This window comes from Camelus ferus, chromosome 3, assembly GCF_009834535.1.
Source record: "Camelus ferus isolate YT-003-E chromosome 3, BCGSAC_Cfer_1.0, whole genome shotgun sequence".
Taxonomy (NCBI): Eukaryota; Metazoa; Chordata; class Mammalia; order Artiodactyla; family Camelidae; genus Camelus; species Camelus ferus.
Window position 1 is genome coordinate 74553208 of NC_045698.1, and position 25842 is coordinate 74579049.

The 25842-nt window shown below is 33.5% G+C and overlaps 1 protein-coding gene across 11 annotated transcripts in view; it reads left to right on the plus strand.

The window, feature by feature from the left end:
* Nucleotides 1-25842, plus strand: part of FER (FER tyrosine kinase) — a 367832-nt gene that overhangs the window by 110216 nt on the left and 231774 nt on the right. Inside the window, exon 11 of one of the 11 annotated variants that reach the window (XM_032476476.1) lies at nucleotides 3398-4289. The exons of 9 other annotated variants lie outside the window; for them this stretch is intronic. In XM_032476476.1, the coding sequence (XP_032332367.1) occupies nucleotides 3398-3454 (57 nt within the window). In that variant the 3' untranslated portion in view covers nucleotides 3455-4289. Of the gene's footprint in view, nucleotides 1-3397; nucleotides 4290-15936; nucleotides 16237-25842 lie in introns of those variants that run through there. One more of the 11 variants, XM_032476475.1, reaches the window with a different exon arrangement.

Sequence of the window (25842 nt, forward strand, 5' to 3'; positions counted from 1 at the left end):
GTTTATCTATTCTACAATTTTGAAATCCCAGTCTATCCCTTCCCACCCTCTGCCCCCCTTTGTGACAGATAGGTTAAAACTGGCTATCTAATTTATTTTAAGTAATTCTCTATGCAGATGACCCATATTGGCATTATTATTATTATGATAAACTAAAGACAGTTATCCAGGTCACTAAATGATAGCATATCCCCATTTGATAACTACAACTAAAAACTAGACTGAATTTAAAATACAGCAGTTCATTAATTCTTACTTGTAATCATTGAAGTTTTTATCTTTCATAATCATTGAAGAAAAGATTTTTCAATAAATAAATTAGTAATATTTTAGAGAGAATATATAATACAGTTTAAGAATATAAACTACTTTCTGGTACTTTCAAATTTGCTCTTGTACCTGTTTATTAAATGATGATAATACCTTATTACCAATTAGTGCATCGTATTTTATTTTATTCAATTTATTTTAAATACTTGAAATGCTGTTTCTTTCTACATGTCTTAATTCTTCCTTGAAGCAATGCCTCTAGTAAGTCTTTAAGGAATTTACAAAGGAATGCTATATGTAGTTTAAAGTACTAAAGTAATAGTTTGTATATCAGACTGGGTATTCCCCAAATTGATGCCAGTTAATGAGATTTTACAGTGTATTTCATAAAACAATTAGAAATAGTTGCAGTACGTAGTTCTTAAAACTTAATAATACTCCCACGTATATCAGTGAAAGTTTTACATAATTCAGTCTGTTCAGTTAATAATTCAAATATTACTTTTTTATTGAAGTATAGTCAGTCAAATTACAATATGTCATTTCCTGGTGTACAGCATGATGTTTCAGTCATACATACATATATTTGTTTTCTAGAATATAACTTTTCAGTTTATTCAGAAACAGTCAAAATATTAAAACTGTAAATGGTTTTCCCCCAAATGATTGTTTAAGCATTGTTTTATGAATAACATTACAAAAAAAGCCTGAAATTAACATAAGCAGCTCTGTTGTTTTTTCCTCTTTATAAATTCCAACCTTATAAATGGTGTAAAATTTCAGCAAGGGAAGTTTAGTTGAATATTGGAAGAATTGGGAGAGCTAAAAATTAAACCATGATATCATGGAAAATTGTGAAAACTTAGCCTAAATATTATTTAAGAGTAAGCATTAACTATTTCACATGATTCTAATTAATGGCAGTGTTAACCAAAATACAGACTCTTCGGTGGTGAATGCTTCTGTGGAAGAGTAACTTTAAGGTGCTGCACCACTGAAATGGGCCAGTGATTCTGTATTCTTATAAAAATTCTAGGGTGATTCAGATGTGTCATCAGGGTTGGGACTGTAGTCAAGCTCTTAGATGTATTGATGTTTATTTTGACTATATAATTCAATGAAAATTAAAGCCTATCTATTAATTTAAATCTAAAAAATTGTGGAGGCTAGTAATAGAAACATCTTTGCCAAGAAAAGTCATTCATCTAATGTTGCCTTTTTTCACCTGTGTGAAATACCAAGGAGGAAATGATAAATATTAAGTGTTGCACAGTAATTCTCTATTACCTGTAGATAATATGTTTCATTTATTTATTCATGCAGTATTTGTTGAGCACTTACTATGTGTCAAGGACATTTCTAGATGCTTGTAATATCTCAGTGAATAAAACTAGCGAAGACTCTCTCTTAGAGGTTACATTGTTTGGTGAGTGGCAGTTAATAAATAAGTAAATTATATGTTATATTGGAAGATGCTAAATGCCAAGATATAAAAACAAAGCAAGGTAGGAGGTTGGGGATCTAGAATATCCGAGGTTGGGACACAATTTCAAATTCAAATAAAGGTACACATTATTGAGAAAGTGATGTTTGAACAAAGACTTGAAATGGGAAGCTAGAAAGCCACATACATTCTGGGAAAAGAGCATGCCAGTCAGAGGGTGTGTTTGTTGCAAAGACTATAAGGCTGGGGCATGCCTGGACTGACTAAGGTACAGTAAGGAGGTCTGAGTAGAGGGAAGGTGAGAGTATAGAGAATGGCATTAGAGAAATATGGAGAAGAGATCTCAGGGCCTGTGGGACATAATTAAGGATTATGGATTTTCTCTGAATGAAATGGGGAGCCATTGGGTTGGGGAGTTAGTTATAAGAGAGGAATGACATGCTTTGACTTTTTGATATAAATGGATCACTGTGCTGAGAATATACTTAAGGTAAATATGGATGGAAGAATGAAGTTATAATAGTAACCTAGGTGATGAAAGATGACAGTTTAAGCAAGGATGGTATCATGGGAAGGGACAAGAAATGTTTAACTCTGGATATGTTTTGAAGGTTAAGCCCATGAGATTTTTTTTTTTTTTTGACCTTAAGGAAAAACAAAATTTTATTCAAACAACAAACCATAGTTATATTCAGCTCAGAAAACTCCATAATAAAAAAGAAAGAAGTAAAAATGACAAACGATGTGAAGATGTATTTTGCACATCAACACAACATATTCAGTTGAAATATATATATATATATATTTTAGATATATATATCTCTATTTTTTAAACATTTTTTATTGAGTTATAGTCATTTTACAACGTTGTGTCAAATTCCAGTGTAAAGCACAAATGTGAGGTATGAGACCTAAGAGTCAAGGATGACATAGTTTTTAGCAGGATTATTAGAGAAATAGAGCTTGTTTCAAGCACATGGAAAGACTGCACATAGAGGAGCTTTGATAAAGAAGGGTAAGACTTCAGTTTGACTCTCCAAACAACATCAAAACAGTCTGTGTGGAAATTGGTAGTTGGCCCTGGAGTTCCATAGTATGGTTTGAACTGGAGATATAAATTCAAGAGTTGTTGGCCTCAAATGGTATTTTAAATCATTTGGCTGTACAAGGTTATCAAGCAAAGAGAGGCTAGAGCAGAAAAGAGAAAGAAAGACTGAACTCCAGAGCACTTCAGGATAGGAGATCCAGACAAGAAAGAATCACAAAGAGACTAAGAAGAAATGAACAGTGAGGTAGTAGGAAATCAAGAGAATTTGGTGTCCTCGAGGTGTTCCAAGGAGAAGTGAGTCCAGAATTTGCAACAGGCTGAGTTAAGGCAAAAGAAACAGTTGTACTGACTGCAGGAATTTTCCAAACTTTTTGAATCAAAATGTCCAAGAGGGGAACTATAGCATGGAATACACTGTCTCTAGAAATATTGGTCCAATCCCTTTTCAAAGAGTGTCCTGAAGAGACCACTGTGCAATGGAATGTACTTTGGGGAATGCTGAATAAGAAGATAAATCCTTTCTTATCTAATTGCGGTACTGACAGGTTAAATGTGCTGATACTTCTGAAGGTGTTTAGAGTTGTTCAAATGCTCTATAAACCCAAAGGTTATTTTATCTTATTCTTCATTTCTAGCTCTGCAGGGCTGAAAAATCTGCCTTCTGGGGCAGACTGTTGGCTGCCGTTGGATAATGATGGAAGTAACCAGGATTTTCTAGTCCCTGAGTAAACATTAGCTGACTTTCTTCTCTCTCACGTGCTCGCTCTCAATTTATTTATTGGAAAACATCACGTTTGTTTTTAGCTGTTAGTTGTAATCATAAGTTCTGAACAAGTATGTGTTGAATCGAGGAACTGGACTTCATTTTCACTTCAGAGTAATCTAGTTACTTTACTGTAAAACAGCAGGTGCTGTGGACCAAATATAATAATTTTTGTTCAAAGAATCTCCTTATATGTCAGATATATCTGGAATTGATGGCACCATAGAATGATTTCTTAACTTTTAAATATGCTTAGCCATCCTATAATTGCCTTTACTTTGATGTTTCTGAAATTGCACATTTTTATGCCCTTTTGCTAGACTAATATACAACATATTTATATTCTCTGCATACTTTACTGTTACTTCTGCTTAGATGAACAGTACTATCAGTAAATTCTGTTTTGTTACATATCCAACCAACAAAATATCTGGTTTGTTGATTAAATATTGTCTGTCATTATGATTCAGTAGTACTTCATTTTACCATTTTTCTATATATTTTCTGTTTTATAGTTAAACACTAAATTGGGCTTATATCAATTGAGACATACTGTTGACAACATCATTGAGCTCTATATGTTTTCATTATCAAGTACATTTTCTTTCTTTAAATATATAAGATAAACATTAACTCCAAGCCTTACTCATCAAATACACTGAGAGACATACCAGACTAAGAATCAGGAGACCTGAATTGAACTTTGTCTCTGCTGTCTAACTGTAGTCAGTTTGCTTAACTTTTCTGAGTTTTCTTTTCCATAAAAGGAGTAAGTGAATATCTATTCATCTTGCCTGACAAGATTTCTATGGTCTGAAATGAGATAATATTTGTAAAGTATTTTGTATATTATGAAATACTGTTAAAATAAAAGATTGTATTTCAGTTTTTTCTAATAATGTGCCTTAGTTCACATGTAAATTAATTTATAGATACTCTTTGAATTCATAAGTATGAATTGTAGATTTTCTGCAGGATTAACTTATGTATTTCTTATTTGTAAAGGCAAAACCTTGATTAACTTCTCTGAGTAGATGGTACATGTACATGTACTGGGGTCTAAATGTCCTTTCCTTAGTCCCCAGTTCCCTACCTCAGAGATAACCTTCCAGAAACACCATATGCAAAAGCCAAATTTATATTGCATGTTTTCTGCTTTTTTATATTACGCATCTGAAACTAATACAATGTTGTCTGTCAATGATATGACATGAATAATATGAAATGAAAAGACTAACTCAGAAAGCTATTTGCACCCCCATATTCCTAGTAGCATTATTTACAATAGCCAAGGTACAGAAACAACGTAAATGTCCATTAGTAAATGAACAGCTAAAGAAGATGTGAGATTGATATATATAAAATATTTATATAAAATGGAATATTATTCAGCCATAAAAATGAATACTGCCATTTGTGAAAATATAAATGGACCCTGAGGGCGTTTTGCTAAGTGAAATAAGTCAGAGAAAGATAAATACTGTATGATCTCACTTAAAAGTAGAATCTTAAACAAAACAAAACAAAAATATGAACTCATAGATACAGAGAACAGATTGTGTGTGGTTGCCAGAGTCAGGGATGGGGTATGGGTGAAATGGATGAAGGTGGTCAAAAGGTATAAACTTCCAGTTATAAAGTAAATAAGGGGAATATAATATACAGCATGGTGATGACAGTTAAAGTACTCTGTTGTACATTCAAAAGTTGCTAAGAGTAGATCTTGAAAGTTCTCATCACAAAAAAAAAAATTTTACAACTGTGTGGTTATGATGATCATTTCTCAGTATATACAAATATCAAATCATTATATTACACATCTGAAACTAATATAATGTTATCTGTCAATTGTATTCAGTTAAAAAAGATTCCTTTAAATATTCATTTTTCTTTAGTTCATACAAATAAAGTCAGTTCATATCACAGACTAGTTAATGGATGATGCCAGAGACTTTTTTTGCATTAGGCCTCAGTATCTTCATTATCAGGGGAGAAAAAAGTAACCCTTAAAAATTCGAACTGTTTTTATTCTGTATTTTAACTATTTCCTGTGCTCGTATTTTTATGCATATACAGTGAATATATAAGCCAAATCAAGTAAACAGTAAATGAAAAGTAACTTTTTTATTTTTATACACATACATGCATAATATATACATGCATAATATATAAACCAAATGAAAAATCTACTTTTCATTTTCATATATTTATATATGAATATGTATATATGTGTACGTATTTCTAATTTGTCTTTTTAATTATGGATCTCTTAATATCTTAGTACAAACTTAACACCCAAAGGTTATCTAGCTCTAAAGGGATATAATAAAAGGACAAAGTAAAGTTAGGCAAGAATTAAATACCTGCTAATTTCCCAACATGTAAATTAGGAATCACAGTTTTCCTTACTCTTGGGTTTGTTGTGAGGAATGGTTCAAAGTTTACACATTTAAGAAGTGCATAGAATAGTGCCTGCCACTTAGTAAGCTACTGTTGTCTTTTATGTAGATGATATTTGAGTATCACAGGAATGATGACTTAATGTGTGCTTATTTCTCAGCTAGTCTTTATTCTTGGTCTTGGTATTATTTTTCATTAAGCATAAATCTTTTAAAAGTGTATCCTATTAGTTTAGATGATAGATAAGCATGTTTGAGATCTGCATTGTGTTTGAAGTACTGGGTATCCAAGAGGGATTGGTTCCAGGAGCCCCTGCAGTAGTTACAGTTTAGTATTTGCATATGACCTACACCCATGATGATACTTTAAATCATCTCCAGATTACTTATAATACCTAATACAATGTAAATGCAATGGGAATAGTTGACTGCACAGGGCAAACGGAAGTTTTACGTTTTGGAAATTCCTGGAATTTTTTTTTTCCCCAGATATTTTTGATCTCCATTTGGTTGAATCTGTGAATGTAGAACCTACAGATATGGAGGGCCGACTGTATTGTGTCCTTTAGCCATAATAGGTTACAAAATATTTTTTAAATAAAGTATCATGTAATTAACTTATTACTTATGTATTGCTGACATCAATAGCATTGACCAGCTAATTTTTTAAAGAAAAGTTTTAGTGTTATTAGTTTACTTGAAGCCCACTTTCTTCTTCTACTACATGGTTAAAATTTATGTTTAAAATTTTGCACAAAGCAGTTTTTACACAAATATTACTCATGTTATATTAATGCCAGTCTTCTTTAATAGTTTGAAAGAAAAAAATTCCTAAATGCCGTTGTATTTTATAACTTCATTCCTAAAATAACATTTTTCTTTAAAGTTTGCAGTTATAGAAAATTCAATTAACAGCTTTTAATACTCATATTGCCTTTTAAAAATAACTCTCTTTGTTGTCAATTTATGCCATACTATTATTTATTCATTCTATTAGTTGAACTCTGTTTTTTCTTCATACTTTGTTGATTCCTTTCTTTCAGTGTTATTTAAAGGCTGTCTTTCTACCAGCAGGGCAGGGTGGAGAAAATGTGGAAACTTGAATCTAATCATCATGAGTTCCGTTGCTTTAAGTGAATTTTTACACCCCTAAACCTCAGTTTCTTCATCTGTAAAATGTATTTAGTAATGTGCACCTTACAGAATTGTTACGGGGACTAAAGGAGTGAATGCGAAGACAAAGGCAAATTCTAGAGCCCCAGAGATAGTTAGGAAGGTGCTTAGTATGCACTTGGTTTTTGGTCCCTTCTCTTTTCCCTATCCTCTCCATTTCTCTTTTTAAATCTTTTCTTCTATACCTTGTACCTTTGTCCCCATTCTCCTGTTCCCCTCCTCTGCCTTATTAGACAGTGTTAACCAACTTCTATAAGTATCTATTGTGTGCCACAGATGGAGGCATCCAGGAATAATAGACGAGGTCTCTGCACTTGAAAATCAGCATTCAGCAGGCAGAAAGTTGCCATAAATAATTGATTAACAAGAAAACATCAGAGTTAAGTGCTGTGATGAAATTGGTCATTAATATTCCTCAGGCTTTAGCCTGGAGCCCTTGGCCTTCAATCCTTTTCTCTTCTTTTTAATCATGTATCTGTGGGCTTTCTTTCCCTTCTGTCATGATTTAAACATCAATTGATGACTCCCAAATCTACATTTCCAAGGAAATTAGGAATACTGGAATACCACTCAAGATAAAAATGAAAAATGAAAGCAGAAAAGTTAGGTGACTTATGCAAATTCACAAAAGAGTTAAATGTAACATAGCATTTTAATTTATTAATAGTGATTTTATTATTATTTACACGGTAATTAGATTTTCTTCCTGTGGATTTTTTTCTTGGATTACTGTTTACTTAACTTTTAGACAGTAATAACTGACATTCATTCTGTGTTAATTAAAAATTTAAGAAAATCTTTGGACTATTACATATTGTAGTTTAACACAGATACATTGTTTGAAAAGACAGGAGAAATTTAATCATCTAAAGAAAAAATATTTTTAGAAACATGGTTAATTTTTCATGATACTGAATAATAAAATTGCTAAAAATTTCTATTCATGAATGAATACAATTCTTCCTTTTTTCCTATATTATAGAATTTTGGGTTTTTTTTTTTTTTTTTTTTTTACACCCATTAAAGTAAATCAATCAAAAGCAACTACTTGGCATGTGGAGCACTGCATAACATATTCAGGACATTTCTTAAAAATTTTAAAATAATCTAATTTCCTTCTATCTGAAGAAAGTTATTTCAGCCTCTACAATTTATTTGCTAAGTCCTTGATTAAACTGAATAGTGTCTGTCTTAAAATTTATCTTTTGACTTGATTTGTAGGTGGACGGTTGACCTTGCATGTAGTAGCGAAGGATTCATATATTTTTATCTCCGAAGTCTTTTGTCTTAAACTTTAAAAATTATTATTATGACAGATTAATTTCTTTAATTTAATTGAGAGGTTTAATAAAGAGAATATGTGAATATTATGATTTACTGATTCATTTGGTACCTAATGAAAGAATTTTAAATCCTAATAAATTTTCCCTTTTATTATAATGTTCTGCAGAAAATTATTTCTTATTATTAATATTTAAAAGATTAAGACTCAGCTGTTAATTTTTAAAATCATTGGTTTAGTTTGTAAATCTCAAATGAATGGTAAGATCTTGGACTAAGGAAAGATTTTTCTCTGTCAGAATTTACCTAGAGATCTTTTAGTGTAGGAGCTAATTCTTCCAGATAAATTCTCAAAATTGTTTAAAAATCATTTAATCCTTTGAAGGAGAAGCAACTCAATCAGAAAAAATCAGTTATACTTCTGTGTACTGTGTAGCACATGTTATAAGGGACTACAAGAAGAATATAAACAAATTTTATCTGCTTTCATTTTGAAACTTGATTGAATGCTGTCATACTGATGATGTTAGAAACGTAGCATTTGGACAGCTAGAAGTTTACATTATTTAAAACAGCATAGTTAAAATACAAGAACATTCAGGTAGATTAATAGAAAAGAATACTCAGCCCAAAGAAGCCTATATGTGGTCTTAATATAAGGATATAAGACTATTTTAAGTAAAATGAAAGATTGAAAGACTATTCTGTATGTTTGATAAATATCAGTTTGGATCTTAAGCTCATGCCACATAAAAAAATAAATTTCAGATATATTACTCAAATATAAAAAAACAGCTGCAAAACTACTAAAGAAAATATAAGTGAACATTTTTCTATGTTGAAAAACAAAAGTTAAATTACAGAGTAAAAGCTAGAAATAATATGTGCTGCAAATATGACAAAGGATTAATGTTTTAAAATATGCAAGCAAATCATCCAAATTGGTTTATAAAAGTAATGCATCAATTTAGAATGGACAAAGAACATGAATAAGTTATGAATAATAAAGAAAATATAAGCTTTAATAAAAATATGAAAAGTTCAACCACACTAGTAATGAAAATAATGATTAAGAAATGCAATTAGAAAATAATGAGTTATTTAACTTGTCTGTTACCATCCACAGTGGCCTCCTTTTAGCCTATTCACCATGCTCCAGCCGAAGTAATCTTTTAAAATTTCAGATCAGAACAAATCTGGTTATATTGTCCCCCTCTCCAAGAATGGCTACTTACAATTCTTAGGATAAGCAGCACTTTCTCTAAATGGTCTGCCTAAATGCTTTATATTTTTTGGCCCCTACCATGGACTCCGGCCAGCCAGAATGGATGCTGGTCCTATCCACCCTATGGAAGAAATAGCAAAAAAAAAAAAAAAAAAAAAAAAAAAAAAGGTGGGATATAAGGGCTGAAGTCCTGGGAGAAAAATCTTAGAGTAGTTCAAGGACTGATTGTTTTAATCTAGTTTAAGAACAAGTATAGTTGAGTAAGATAAAAAGGGGTTTGTAAGAAGCTATTAAGTGTGGTCTGAACTCTCACAAGTGAAGCAGTTCTGACTGGTAGTTGTGAATGGGATAATGTGATGCTGAAGTTAAGCATGAATGAACATTGTTGGAGATGAAGACATCCAAGGAACTTAGAAATACAAGAATAATTCTGATAATGTTAGGGGTTCTTCTAGAAAAAAAATAATCATAAGCCACTTGCAAAGATCTCAATAAATGAAGGAGAATGTCTGAGAGGCCAGTAAATGATAGCATTGAGAATGAAAATGTCCTAGATTCACTTATGCTGTTAGTAGAAATACCTCATCTTATATAGGCAAAATCGTAAGCTTAGTATGCTGAGAAAGTGTTGCATCCTTCAAGTCTCCTGGAGTTGAAAAAAGTTTGAGAACTGCTGGGCAAAGGATTTTGTCTTAAAGAGCTCTTTTAAATTCTGAATGCCTCTTATCAAAGTAGCACACTAAGTGTTGTGAGATATGGATATGTACCTAAAATCAGGAGCTTGGGTCGCTAAAGAGAGTGGCAGTTACCCTCAGTGGGTAGTGCAAGCATGTTAAAAGAATTTGATGGCGGTCCCAATACAGGTAAGCAGGCTAGTGAGTGGGTGTGGTGTTAAAAGGAAAAGTAAGAGATTGCTGAAGGTGAATTTAATCTATTTTACAATTTCGTCTAGGCCTGGCCTTTCCCTTTTCAAAAGTAGTTTAGGTTGGAGAGATGTAGAAAAAAATTAGAGGAGAAATCAAAAGGAAAAGGTCTTGAAATTTGGAAAGGAGAACTGACTTCTTTTTCTGTGAGAAGGCCAGGGCTATAGGTGGAAAGAAATGGGCTTAGCATGAATAAGGAGGAAAAGGGGTAGCTAGTAACTTGGGAAATGTGAAAGGTGGCTGGTTTCAGAGGTCAGTGACTAAAGAACTGAGAACAGGATTGGTGGAAGGAGAAAGTCAAGTAAAGTCAAATGAGATCCAGCTATAAGAAAAAGCTCTTCTTTCTGTTTTTACTGATGTATAGTTGATGTATAATATTAGATAAATTGCAGGTGTATAATATAGTGATTCACAATTTTTAAAGAATATACTCCATTTATAGTTATATAATAGTATAAAATATTGGCTATATTCCTTATGTTGTAAAATGTATCCTTGTAGCTTATTTTATACATACTGGTACATGTATCTCTTCAAATTTATGTCCTTGTTTTCTTCAAATAAATACCCACCAGTGGAATTGCTGAGTCATATGGTAGGTCTATTTTTAGTTTTTTGAGAAACCTCCATACTGTTTTCCACGGTGGCTGCACCAGTTTACATTGCTACCAACAGTGTACGAGTGTTCCCTTTTCTCCACATCCCACCAACATTTGTTATATGTGTTCTTTTTGATGATGGTAATTCTGATAGGTGTGAGGTGATATCTCATTGTGTTTTTGATTTGCATTTTCTTTATGATTAGCAACGTTGAGCATCTTTTCCTTTGCCTGTTGGCCATATGTATGTCCTCTTTGGAAAATTATCTATTCAGGTCCTCTGCTCATTTTTTAATTGGGTTATTTTTTTTCTGATGTTGAGTTGTATGAGCTGTATAGTTTGGATATTAACCCCTTATTGGCCATATCATTTGCAAATATTTTCTCCCATTTAGTAGATTTTCGTTTTGTTAATGGTTTTCCTTTGCTGTGCAGAAGCTTTTAAGTTTAATTAGGTTCCATTTGTTTATTTTTGCTTTTACTTCCTTTGCTTTAAAAGACAGATCCAAAAAAAATTTGCTACAATTTATGTCAAAGAGTGTTCTGCCCATGTTTTCCTCTAGGAGTTTTATTCTTTTTCAGAGTGTAATACCTAAAGAAAAGAAATACCTAACGATAAGAAGTTACCAGCAGGTGGAGCTCAGTGTCAGAGAAACCAAATTTCTGAAATTGAGCTATTTTTCACCTTACATTTTAAAAATTAAATTAAATTAATGCATACAGTTTTGAAATTTATATGTGAAGGTTTTTCTGTTTTTAACATGCCTACCAAAAGTCATCACCCTGCCATGTGGTTCTTAAATATGTGAAAGTAACGCTTTGGTTATTCTGATCATTTAAAATTCTTTGTTATTTCTGGTATTATATATAATGTATGACAGTTCATTTGCATGGAGAAAACATGCTGAAAGTGAATTTAATTTATAAAGACTGACTTAGAATTTGATCATTTCATTCAGTAATTGGACTGATACGCTCATATTAAACTTGTCAATACCCTCAAATCTGCAAGTATCATAATATTCGTCTTCTTAGTAAATTGCAAATTAGCTGTTAAAGCCAAAAATCGTGGGAATCGCCCTTGTGTTCACTCTTTCACAAAGCTCACATCCGCTCCATCAGTAAATTCTCATGGTGCCACTTCCAAAATACGTCCCAAATCTGACTTCTTGGCAGCACCTTCACTGTGATCATCCTAATAAAACACATCAGAAAGTGTAGCTTGGACTGCTTCTGCCAGACTATCTGTCTGCTCCCTTGCTCTTCCTACATTATATTTTCTATATAGTAACTAAAGTTGATCTTAATGTCATCTTGTATAGCTCCTGCTTATGGCCCTCCAGTGGCATCCTTATGTAACTAGAATAAAATTCCTTAGCATAGCTTAAACTACATGATCATGTCCCTGCCCACCTGCCCCCAGCATAGCCTACTCCTCCTCATCTACCACATCTAGCCTTTCTGATCTCACTGCCCTTTGAGCAGACCAAGCCTCTTCTCATCCCAGGGCCTTTCTGTTTCCTCTCTCCTTAATAACTCTTTCCCCGGTTCTTCATATGACTAACTGCCTTCTTTTCATCATTTCAGCTCAAATGTCATTCTTTTGAGACATCTCTGTGACTTCTGTAGCTGTAATAGGCTTTTATATTATCATCCCTCCATCCCTACCATTGTTATGTTTCCTATTGCCCTTTTCCATTTCTTACATAACTTACTTCTAGTATTTTTGCTGCTACTACTACTGTTTTGTTGGCTAAAGTTTACTAAGTGGGAGGTTTCTTCTAAGCATTTCTATGTATTAAATACTTTAGTGTGTGTAGTTATATGTTATTAACTCATTTGATTGTGTATATACATATGTATGAATGGTTTTTAGTATCTATTTTCTTCCCCTATAATCTTTACTAGCGCCCCCAAACTGCAGCTCCTACAAGACAAACACCCTCATTTTGTTTACCACAACATCCTTTGCCTTGAGCAGTACTTGGCAAATAGTGGAGGCTCAGTAAATATTTTCTGAATATTGGGCAAGCTCTTAGAATTCATAATAACAAATAGAGTGATCAAATATTTAAGTAAAATTACCTTCTAGGGGAAAGGGAACATTTTCAGAGGAAGAAATCGTGCCTAACTGATTATTCTTGGAGTTCTTTTACATGAAGGTAATAGAGCATATAAAATCATCTACTTAGGCTTTGGGAAAGACTTGACAGTGTTCTTTATCAAAGATGACTAAACGGTAAGTCACCGCTGGATGGGAAATGTACTTTTAGCACGGCCCAAGAAAAGGTTTAAAATCAGAAATCAAAGGGTGGAAATAAATAGGTATTTATTTAGCTGGAAAAGTATAAACATCAAGGTACTTAAGCAGTTAATAATCCCATCTGTTACGGGTTGAATTGTTTCCTGAAAAAGACATGTTGGAATCCTAATACCCAGTACCTGTGAACATGCCCTTAATTGAAAATAGGATCTGTAGATGTAATCAAATTAAGATGAGGTCTTCAGGATAGGTTCTGATTCAATATGACTTTATTCCTTATTAGAAGAAAACATAGGCTGACATGCAGGGAATACAGCCATGTGAAGAAAGAGGCAGAGATTGAAGTTACACTGCCACACGCAGAGATTGCCTGGGGCTACCTGAAGCTGTAAGAGGCAAGGAAGGATCCTTCCCTAGAGATTTTGGAGGGAGAATGACCGTGTCATAACCTTGATTTCAGACTTCTAGCGTCCAGAACTTTGAGAAAATAAATTTCTATTCCTTTAAGCCACCCAGTTTGTAGTATTTTGTTAACAGCAGACCTAGGACTCTAATGCAGCATCCTTTGTGTTTATTTTCTTTGTAAGTGATCTGAAAGACTGCCTAGTGAGGTATTTAGATGATATCAAATGTTTCTAGTTGTGAAGAGTAAAACCAATGGGTACAAATGATCACAGAAGGAATACCTGAATTAGATTTTTCTCGGCTAGAACAAGATGCGAGAAATCTAGCTTTTCTAGATTTTATACTCCTTGATTGTGAACATTAATTTTATTTTATCTCCAAGATTGTTCCCAGACTTGAAGTTCTGTGATTTTATGAACCTCTGAATTTATATGCCAGGCACCTAGTAAATGCTCAATAAGTATTGAAAGAATAAATAAATACAACCAAACAGGAAATAAAGAAAGAGTGAAGAATATAAGTAAATCTACGTTATATGTTTTAAGTAGCCTAGGGAGAAAAATGAAACCAAGGAAAGAACTTTGACAGTTAAAATTCATTGTTTATTGAGTGTGTCAACCTATAGCAAAAAGACAAAGTTAATAAATTGCTAATGCATCCTTTGAGACACTGTTTTGGCAACAATACATTTGTTGAGGTAGAGCAGGGACTTAGCCCAAGAAGCATAGAATTGTAGTTAATTGCTTAGATTTTGGAGCACGGTTACTTGTATGTGAATCCTGGATTAACCATTTATTGTCCATGTAACACTGGGCAAGTTAGTTCACCTTTCTGTGCCTCAGTTTTCTCATCTGTTAACTAGGGCTTGTGTTAGAACCTACCTCATAGGGTTATTATGGGGGATTAAATGAGATAATCCACCTAAAATGTTTTAAACAATGCCTAGCTCATAAAAAGCTCATTACCCATGTTATCTATTATTATTTTTTAAATGTAACATTTTATTAAATTATTCTCAAAATATAAAATGGGGCTTTTCCCTGATGAACGTGATGTAAAGGTGGATGGTTGTTATAGGCAACAAAGTCAAAATGTTGATTTATTTAAAATAGAGAAATAGAGGAAATTATACAACCAGGTAAGTCATAATTTTTTTTTAAGTGCATGGAATTGGAAAGGGAGGCAAATGATTTAAAGGTGCTGTGTCAGAACTGTGACCCAGGAAAGTTTTGCCGAGTAAGACTTTTGTATAGTAGGTCTCTCTCGCTCTTTTCCTATTTCTCTTATTTGTTTTAAAAAAGATTTCTTAAACTTTGGTCCATTTTAAAGAATGTTCTGCATGGTACCTGAATATGGTATCTGGCATCTAGTATAGTTGCATAATATCTTCTTTTTTAAAAAAATGAATGAATAAAACAGCAATTTACATAGCAATTAACAAGCTATTATAGAACATATCAAAACAGGAGTCTTATTTTCTTTTTTTAAAAATTTGTTCTTGTTGTTTAGGGGGGAAATAATTTAGGTTTGTTCATTTGTTATTTTAATTATTTAATTTAATAGGTACTGGGGATCGAACTCAGGCCCTCGTCCATGCTAAGCATGCACTCTACTACTTGAGCTATACCCTCCCCCAGAAGTCTTATTTTCAAATTAAACATTTATGGTTTTAAGTCTCCCGACACTCTGCTGCTTCTCCAGCTCTGTGACTTCATTGTATGTTATTAAGTTCGACACAGTCTTGCAAGGAAATCTTTAATTTTTATTTTTATTGAGACCTTAAAGATCATTTGTGTGTAGATTCTTTCTCTTTGAATCAGAATTATTAAACATTGGAGATTTTTACCTCAGTAAAATTAATTAAAAACCACTGGATTAAGAGAGGCTTTGTAGCAAAGCTTTTTGCAAGGTTTAGTTTCAAAAAGTGCTTGAAAGTTTGGTCTGTTTTCAGAGAACTTAAGATTCAAGTTCCTAAAGCAGAAGACTTCTTGTTGTACAGGAAGAAAATGAGTTACTTTATTTAAAAAGTCACTTAGAAAACAGATTTATTTCTTAAATAATGGGTCTTCACTTAATGCATGAAGGTTTCCTCTTTACTGCTCAGTAAGCTAATAGCATTTGTTGGATATGTGAATGCCTGTAACCCAGAACTGACTGGTATACTTCCCTCCCAACAGGGGGAGATAGAGTCAAATAGGAGGTGCAGATCTGTCTTCTCTATCTTGCTTTTGGCTCAGACAGGAAGGTCTGTGGACAGACTGGCTTCTGTGGGCCCACTATCATCAGCTTTTGGCTAAGGTCTGAGATGTTGAAGAAAAGTAAATGTTTCTGTTGTGAGGGTAAGCTGCAGCCCAGTTCTGACTCCCAGTCCTGTCAAACATGTGCTGTAAGGTACAGCAAGGAGGCTGCCTTTCCTTCCACATCAGAAGAGAAAAGAGACCAGGTAAGGGGGAGGCCTCTCAGGCCTGCTCTGCTCCGGGCCCGGAGGTCGTCTGAGAGCCCAGCAGAGCCTCTGCTTTGTGGCTTTTCTTCATAACGGGGAAGAATACTTCTCTTTGGCTGCTGGATGTGAGAGTAGACAATTCTTTTGAAGGAATTCTATCACTTCTATTCTAACAGCGGCCAATCCAAGCCCATTAAAAAGTGAGAGTGGCTTGTCTTCCACTTTTATCTTTTTTGTTCCCTTTGGTCACCTCTCGGCTGTGAGAAAAATACGTGCTTTCTAATATTCCGAAACATGAGAAGGGAAATGAGTGCAGTTTTGTTGGATATCTGAGGAGAATCATTGCTCATTTTAAAATCTGTGGTGGTATTAAGATTTCTTTTCTCCAGATTTCAGTTTTTTTACTGGCTTGTGAACCTAATGTTACCTTCTTATTTTCAATTTCTGTCAGCAAAGGAAAATAACATTTTTCTTGATAGGTATTAAATCAGTGATAATACCTAATAAAGTTTTTCACTATGATGTATAGTTCAGTACTAATTTCATAATCAGTTCTTGTGGTTTAATTTAGTAACCTGGAACACACTAACTTCTTAATATTTTAATGCATAACATATCATTTCTATGAATAATAGGAATGGAGTCCTACCTTAGATAAGGATTATGCTTTTATGTTATTTTGCAGTTTAAACTTAATTGCCTGACCCTGCAAGTCCCTTAATTAATGACCCTATATTTTAGGCTGTCATTCTTTTAGATTCACTGTATTAGGAAAAATAAATTCTGGCCTTCAGATAAGAATGGTAAATGTCAAAAAGAACATTCAGTGATTATATAGCGTCAATATTTTTTCTTCTATTTGAAGAGAGTTTAATCAACATATAATTCCTGTTTTAATGTTACTAAATTCGGTAAGTTATGGTGTTCTAAATATTAGTGTCTTATAGTCACTGGGTAAGTATTTTTCATAAGTATAGGAATCATTCCTTATATTTGTAAGTTTTGTGTTATCTTGATTTAGAGAGTCATAAAAATGTTAGAGGATGTGGAATCCATTGGTGCCATCTTGTCCAGTTTATCATTTTTATGTAACAATGCCCCTGAAGCCTGAGATAATTAGTGACTCACATAGTTGGCTAGTGACTTACACAACTCTAATTTTCTGTAGCTTTAAAATAAAGTCTTGCTTCCTTTTCACTCTTTATTTCCTGATATGTTTTACGATCCTTATTTGATACTTTTCTGTATTTATATGTATTTTTTAATATATCTCATCATTGTTTTTTCAGACAACTTTATGTTCTTTATTTCTCATTTTTGAAGTTATTTTTAGTCCTCTTAACTTTTATTTTGTGTCAGCTCTGTTGCATGTTTTCAAAATAAAGTAGAAAAGATTAAAATTTTATTATTTATTGTATAAATTTCTACATCATCCTGCATTATTACTACACTATCTTAAGTAAATAGGATAAGAGTTTCTGTGTTGGTGGCTAACAGGCACCGTCCTGAGGAAGACATTTAATACAGGTATGCACACTATCTTTAAATTTTCAAACAATTCACCAAGTAAATACTTATTGAACTCTCATACCTGTGAACTTCTACCCATAACCATGGTAGTTTATCTTTGGTTATTAGCTAATGCTGGCCTAAATATAAGAAGTTTATGATAAATCTATAAATATACTTTTAAATATTTAAACATTTATCATCAGTCTGCTTAGGCAGATGTTACTACACCCACTCAGACACACACATGTTCAGATTCACATGTACTAGCTTATGTGATGAGTTCATACCTCAACTGATCAAAGGAGAAGGCTTCTGTATCTTTGTGGGGTCACTATTTGTCCTCTTTTCATAGCGGTGTTCTGACTAATTTGGTTTTTATTCTCTGATATTATTTGATGATGTTTCTAGTAAATTCTTATCACCGTTAAGATACATACTGACTCTTGAGGGCTAATTTTAGGCAGGAGCTGTTCCCTTTTACCAGAAATGTAGATTCTGATGAAAGGTCCAGGCCTAGTTTGTCTTATTCTGGTAACGCCCCCTGCCCCCACCATCTTGCTGTCACTAGCCATCTGCTGCCTCCGTCACGTCACGTAGCATGTCATGTTAATTCTGCGTTGTATGTGGCAGACCCATTCTTTACTGTATTTTCACTTCTCTGAAGCATCCTTGTACAGCTCTTCATCTTCTCAGAATTTTTTTACTGTGAGCACTAGCATCTTATTCTGGTAAGCAAACTTTTCAAGAGAAGGTCATTCACCCTCTCACATCCCATATAACTCAGCGTTGAGAAGTGTTCCTTAATACTGCCTTTTTTATTCATTCACTTTATGTGAAAGCCTCTGTGTTTTTGAGGCTTGTGGGGTTCGGTTGTACTACATTTACTCCTTCTCATTGACGACAGCTCTTTCATATTTCTGTTCATTCTTCTTCATTTATCAAAGATTGTGTTCTCTGGTTCATTGTCTCTTTTTCTACCCTTAGCTATTTGGGATTACTTTAGCATTCATGTGGAAGACCCATCCAAAACCTTAGTTTCTGTGTCCATCAGTCTAAAAATAATGTTGACCACGGGACAGTGGCTGGTAAGCAAGTTTAGACCAAGAGGCTTCCTCTTAAAGGAGGAAGAGAACTCTTTGGCCTTCGTCCCTCTTGAGTTTCTGGCACCAGCTCTGGAATACTTACTTTACAAACTTCTTGTTTTTTAAGAAACATAGAGTATTACTAAGTTAGTTTAATTTTAGGCACAGTTTTGCCACATGTCTCTGAGTGTAATTCTGACTGAAAAAGTAAAATTTTAGTAAAAATAGAAAAATGTGACTCAGCATAGTTCTGCTATTTTCATTGTTATTATTTATTTGTTGGTATGTTTTAGAAGGTGCTCACGAGGTCACCAGAGCAGGAGGAGCAAGCAGATGAGGGGCTCTTGATTTCAGATATTTGAAGTTTGGGGTGTCCTAAACTTTACTGTAGAGATGATTAGCAGGCAGTTATAACATAACCCATAACCTGATCACTGTGCTAGTGATCATGCAGGACATGCATACCAAGGGCTGGGAATTGTAGAGACCACCCGAGAAATCTGCTTTCCACAGAGCTCAGATAAAATGAACACTGAATAGGCTGCAACAGATTTGGCAGGACCTCTTTCCAGGATGGGAGTGAAAACCTGGAAAATGCTACCCGAATTTAAGGCATGCAAGTGTAGTTTTACATATAAAAACAAGTAGAAAAACACCCGATTTCTCCACAGGTCATTCTCTCTGTGACCTCTTCTCTGAAACTGAAGTTAGGAGAAAAAAATTACCTATTTGGATTTCACAGATAAATGTCACTAAGTTCACACAATACAGATCATACGCCTTACTCAGAAAGAATCTTAGACCTTTTTACTCTTATTTAAAAGCAGTTCTAATGAACTTATCATCATGATTTCTCAGAGTGCTGTAGATTAGAAAGAGCAAATGGTAAATAGCGAGTGTAGGCGTGGGGTGGCGGAGGAGAGGGGGTGGAGCAGACTCAGGCACTGTCAGTAACAATAAGTGATAACCCGTATTTTAAAACCAAGGGAGGAATCTGGGATAGAAAAAGGTACAAAATACAGATGGAGGAAACCAAAACAGTTAAAGTCTTGATTTAGCAAGATAAGGCCAGATTATGTTCATTGTGATCTATGTAAGAAGACAGAAACATAAATTTGTTTTGTAAGGATAACCCTTTTTAAAGATATGGCCAAGTGAGACATCTCATTAGTGCCATTTAGTTCAGAAGTAAGTTATTCTTTTAAAAATTCTCAATTCTACTCAAGTTTAAAGATATAATTAGCTACTTGATTGATTTTATTTTGACCTTTAAAGCCTTAAGGCAACTTGTGGGTAATTCTTTGAATCTATGTATAATTCTTAGAGCACTGAAGCTGCTTTTAAAAAATTCTAGATATTAGTCCTTCGGTTCCATAAATTATCTTGTTGCTGCACAATCAGTGTAGGGAAGAGAACAAATGGTATGACTGAGATTATATCATAGATTTGAATGTAAGAATTAGTATTCTGAGTAAGAACTTATTATTGTTCTTGCAAAAGTTATTTAACCACTCCAACCTTTGGCCTTATAAAATGAGGTAACAGGACCTGCTATATAGGGTTCTAGATGGTTAAATGTACAGAGGAATGCATGGACAGGGTACAGGGCTTTTGGCACATAGTTAGTGCTCAGTAAATATTAGCTACCTTGCACGTTAGAGCCATTTTCTAAGCATGTCAGTATTTTTTCAACAGAGATTTCAAGTGTATATTATGGCTATCCTCTTTGACATAGCCTACAAACCTTTAGCAGAGGTAGGGAGTGAGAGAAGCAATTGCTAATAACAATGATACTTTCAGTTTTATTCACCTATTTGAGTATTTAATAATACCTAAAAAAATCGTTTGACTTCTCACTGAACTATTTTGAGATTTAATGAATTTATAGGCACTGAATGGAGCATGTCTGAAATGTGGACCCGAACTTTCCTGTGTCTGTATTCAAAGGCCTTTCCCCTATCCTGGTGTTTTATCTTTAATGGCAAAAAAAAGATAATTTTATTTGTCATGAATGTTTTGTAATTTTCAGTCATATCTAACCTTTCACCATTCCAGGCCTAAAATGCTTGTGTGTGAGTGTGTGTGAGTGAGTGAGTGTATCTTCATATTAGCAGCATTCCACGTCCTGTAATTATTTTAAATTAAGTTTTACTGGTATTTTTCTTTTTTTTTATTACAATCTTGGTGTGATATGCAAAATAGTGTATCATTTTGGGGGTATAAATGAACATGTTTTGTATTAAATGTTACGAATTTTGAATGTTGTTTTAGTGTAACAATTTAATTTTAGTAATCAGAGCCTTTCCTCCCCACCCCGTCATAAATTTTTGAATGAATGACCAGTGCCCAGCATTTGGTTGACTTTGGGGATGTAATCTAGGCAATGTGTTATAGGGGAAAAGGGAGAAAGGATGGAGTTAGCTTTGTCATCATATGTGTGTCACGAGTAAGGTTATTTTACCTCCTCTAATCTTCATTTTCTCATCTATTAAAAGTGAAAAGACTGAAGTAGATAAATCTCTCTCTAGCTTGGAAGATTTCTTCTGTCACTGACTCCGTATCAAACAGTTTTGTTACATGACTGCTCCGTGGAAAAAAAAGTATAATGGAATAAAGACTGACCTAGTAATTTTTATACTTATTTTCAATGTTAATCTTTTTATTACATGCCCTATCTATATAAGCTTATATTGATCAACTTATTTTTTCTTAGTCTTTGGTTGCCTTTGAAATTCCTTCTTTCTTTGCTCCCACCTTATTATCGGAAACAATGTTGGACCCCCAAAATATGAAAAGAAACTTCAAGCCACATGTGCTAATTAGTGTGAAAATAGATGCTAGCAAAGCAAATAAAAAAGTTAGCCAGTGTTCCAGCTCCAGCACTGTAAGTGAATGCAAAGCCCAAAGGAGACGTTCCTGTGACCTTGCTACTGCTGAGCTGTGAATATTGCTGCATAGTTTCTGGAGTTATCAGGGTTCCTGTTGAGAAAAACTGTCTTTGAAACTGCAGCTGTATTTCTGACTGTGAATTTTGGAGCAAAGTGTTGTTTTATTAAGAGATAAGGTTCTAAAACCTGGAGTGAGAAATGAACAATAAAAATGCACATATACACATTTTAATCTCACTGTATAGAATTTATGGGAATAATCCAATTTTTGACCAGTTTTTGTAAATAATAGAGTTCATATAAGGGTTTTTTGTTTGTTTGTTTTTTGATGTTTAGGATAGCCGATGATCACTTTACAAGGTAAATATTTAGTGATTCTTTGTCAGATATGTTATTAGTTTCCTTGGACTGCTATAACAAATTACCACAAACTTGATGGATTAAAACAACATAAATTTATTCTCTCACAGTTGGTTAAAACTCAAAAGTGTCTACAGACTTGGTTTCTTCTGGAGACTCTGAGTTTAAGGAAGCTTCTCACTGGATTTAGGACCCACCTGGAAAATCCAGGATCACCTCATTTTGAGATCCTTAATTTAATTATATCTGCAAAAACTCCTTTGCAGGTTCTCCTTTTACAGGGGGAGTCACGTCCAACCCATTAGAGCTTGTGTGTGTATTCTCTTTAATTATCAAGAAAGTTTTCAAAAGTTGAAGCTTTGATTGTGGGTAAGACCCTCAACTTTGAGAGAAGCTACTTCTTTTGGCCTTTTATTCAAATATTTTTTAAGTATCTATTCTATGGACCTCAGAAATATTAAATAAATTAGCCCAAGGTCGTGTGGTCAAACTGCTACAATTTATCAGCTTTGATATCAAATTCTTGCACTTAATCATCGTGCTGTTTTGCCTGCCTGGAGTAGATTTTGCCAGCCCCGACCTCGTATTTTCCAAATAGTCCTTTCCAAACATCTCAGAAAGGAATGTTGTTTAAATTTTGGTCAATAAATGTCCACTAAATTGCTATATAGGTACAATAATCATAGGACTTTCTGGTCTCTTAATACAGATGATGACACTTGATTCTAGTCCTGGTTTTGACTTTAACTCAGACTTGAACCAGAAACATCTCCAAACTTCTGGTAAAACAAGATTATTTTTATGATATCTCTCAGTTCTGAAATATTATGACTGTTTTTTAAAGGACTTTTTCCCCAAATTTTGTCTGGAGACATTTTGCAAGTAGAATGTCTTTGCATATTACAATGTGTACTTTTATGAGATAGAACTTTTCCTGTGGTTTTTTTGTTTAATTTATAACAGATTTTTAATGAAACACAAAAAAGCCAATGCTTCCATATGGAAACCTATAAACTTTCAGAAATGAATCTAAAATGTACGTATGTATTTATTTATTTAAATATATTTTTATTGAAATATAGTCAGTTTACAGTGTTGTGCCAATTTCTGGTGTACAGCACAGTACTTCAGTCATATAGGAACATACATATATTCATTTCCATATTCATTTTAATCATAAGTTACTACAAGATATTGAATATAGTTCCCTGTGCTATACACAGGTATACAAGATAAACTTGTTTATCTGTTTTATATATAGTAGTTAGTATCTGCAAATCTTGAACTCCCAGTTTATCCCTTCCCACCTCCTTCCCCTCCTGGTAACCATGTTTGTTTTCTGTCTGTGAGTCTGTTTCTGTTTTGTAAATAAGTTTGTCTTTTTTTTTTTTTTTAAGATTCCACATGTAAGTGATACCATATGGTATTTTTCTTTCTCTTTCTGGCTTACTTCACTTAGAATGACATTCTCCAGGTCCATCCATGTTGCTGCAAATGGCACTATTTTATTCTTTTTTATGGCTGAGTAGTATTTCGTTGTATAAATATACTGCAACAGTCAACTGTTGATGGACATTTAAGTTGTTTCCGTGTCTTGGCTATTGTAAATAGTGCTGCTATGGACATTGGGGTGCATATATTTTTAAAATTAAGGTTCCCTCTGGTTATATGCCCAGGAGTGGGGTTGCTGGAACATATGGTAAGTCTATTTTTAGTCTTTTAATGAATCTCCATACTGTTTTCCATCATGGCTGCACAAAACTACATTCCCACGAGCAGTGTAGGAGGGTTCCCTTTTCTCCACAGCCTCTCTAGCATTTATTGTTCATGGACTTTTGAATAATGACCATTCTGACTGGTGTGAAGTGATAACCTCATTGTAGTTTTGATTTGCAGTTTTCTGATAATTAGCGATACTGAGCATCTTTTCATGTGCCTGTTGGCCATTTGTATGTCTTCATTGGAGAATTGCTTATTTAGGTCTTCTGCCCATTTTTGGATTGGGTTGTTTGTTTCTCTGTTATTAAGTTGTATGAACTGTTTATACATCCTGGAAATTAAGCCCTTGTCAGTCTCATCTTTTGCAAATATTTCCTCCATTCTGTAGGTTGTCTTTTTGTTTTGCTTATGGTTTCCTTTGCTGTGCAAAAGCTTGTAAGCTAATTAGGTCCCATTTGTTTATTTTTGCTTTTATTTCTATTGCTTGGGTCTTTTCCTGTGTTTTGATTATAGTATTGGCAACATATTTATAGAAGATTAACTAGTTACTGGATACTGGGAGCTTTGCTTAGTCCTTTCCATGCCACATTTAATCCTTATAGCAGCCCTATTAGGCAAAACTATTATTATTTCTGATAGACAGTACTATTATTATTGAAATTGATGTACAGAGTCTTGTGCAACTTGTCTACAGTCATATGGATTGGAAGTAAGAGATCCAGGATTTGAACCCGTCAGTCTGACTGCAGAATCGGTTCTCTTTACAACTGCTTAGATAGCCTCTGTTGTATAGTTTCTGTACTTTAAGTGATGTAATAGGGGCTAAAAAATTATGGCCCTTTGTGCCAAATCTGGCCTACTGTCTATTGTTGGGTGGCCAAAAGCTAAGATTTGCTTTTATGTCTTTAAATGATTGAAAAAAAAATCAGAAGAAAGATAATACTTTGTGCCATATAAAGTTTATATGAAACCAGAGTTCAGTGTCTATAAATAAAGTTTTATTGGAACACAGCCTTGCTTATTTGTGATATATTGACTGGAGCTGCTTTCCTACTACAGCGCTGCATACATCGACCTGGTTGAGTAGTGGTGACAGACACCACGTGGCCCAGGAACCTAAAATATTTCCTGTCCTACCCTTCACAGAAAATATGTGCCAGCCAACGTAATATGCTGGTAATTTGTTGTTTTTATTATTTATTGCTTTTATAGCAAAAACATTAAGGAGAACTTTTTAGGTAATATAGTTTCTCAAAAATGCATGTTTTAAATAAAGTTTTAGATTATTTTAAGGTTATTTTTAATATTACATGTCAAAGTAAACTTTTGTCAGGAATCAAGAAATGGTAAAAAATATTTAGGAAATCATATAATTGAGAATTGTATTTGAAAAATACATTTGTAGGCATGTTAGTAATAATTTGTAAATTTTCACAGAATGTTATATCAACTTCATAATGCAATGTCCAAAAGTATTTTAAATATTTTCTCTATGTTTGAGGTAATTATCTAGTAGAATATCCTTTGCTTATTTTGATGACTCATATTTAATTATCTATATTTGAGAAGATTCACATTCTCCATTTGTACACTTAGTTCAGCCTTAGTATGAAGAAAGTGAAAATATTAAGTCTGAAGTGAAAATTTATTATTAATTATTTGGTAAATGTAATAATTATACTTGAATTAATAGTCCAGTTAGGTAATCACAAATAGCCATCCCACACGGATTTCTCATTTTAATCTGCATCACATGTCCTATTAAGAGAACTACATGTTGTGTTTCAGTGAAATTACATTCTTGTATTAATCTATCAGATGATTTTTAATGAACTGCTATAGGCCTTTTGAAGACAGGAGTATGAAATTGTAATAGTTCTCATGCAGACTAACCACATGAGATTTAGTCTACATACTTGTACATTTTTTTCTCTTCTAGTTTATGTATTTATGTAAAAGCAAAACTGGTTAAGAAAGCATTGTTTTTACTTTCTTAGGCGTTGTGGTTAGTATTGGCCAAATGATTAGTGTTATGTTTGTGTAAC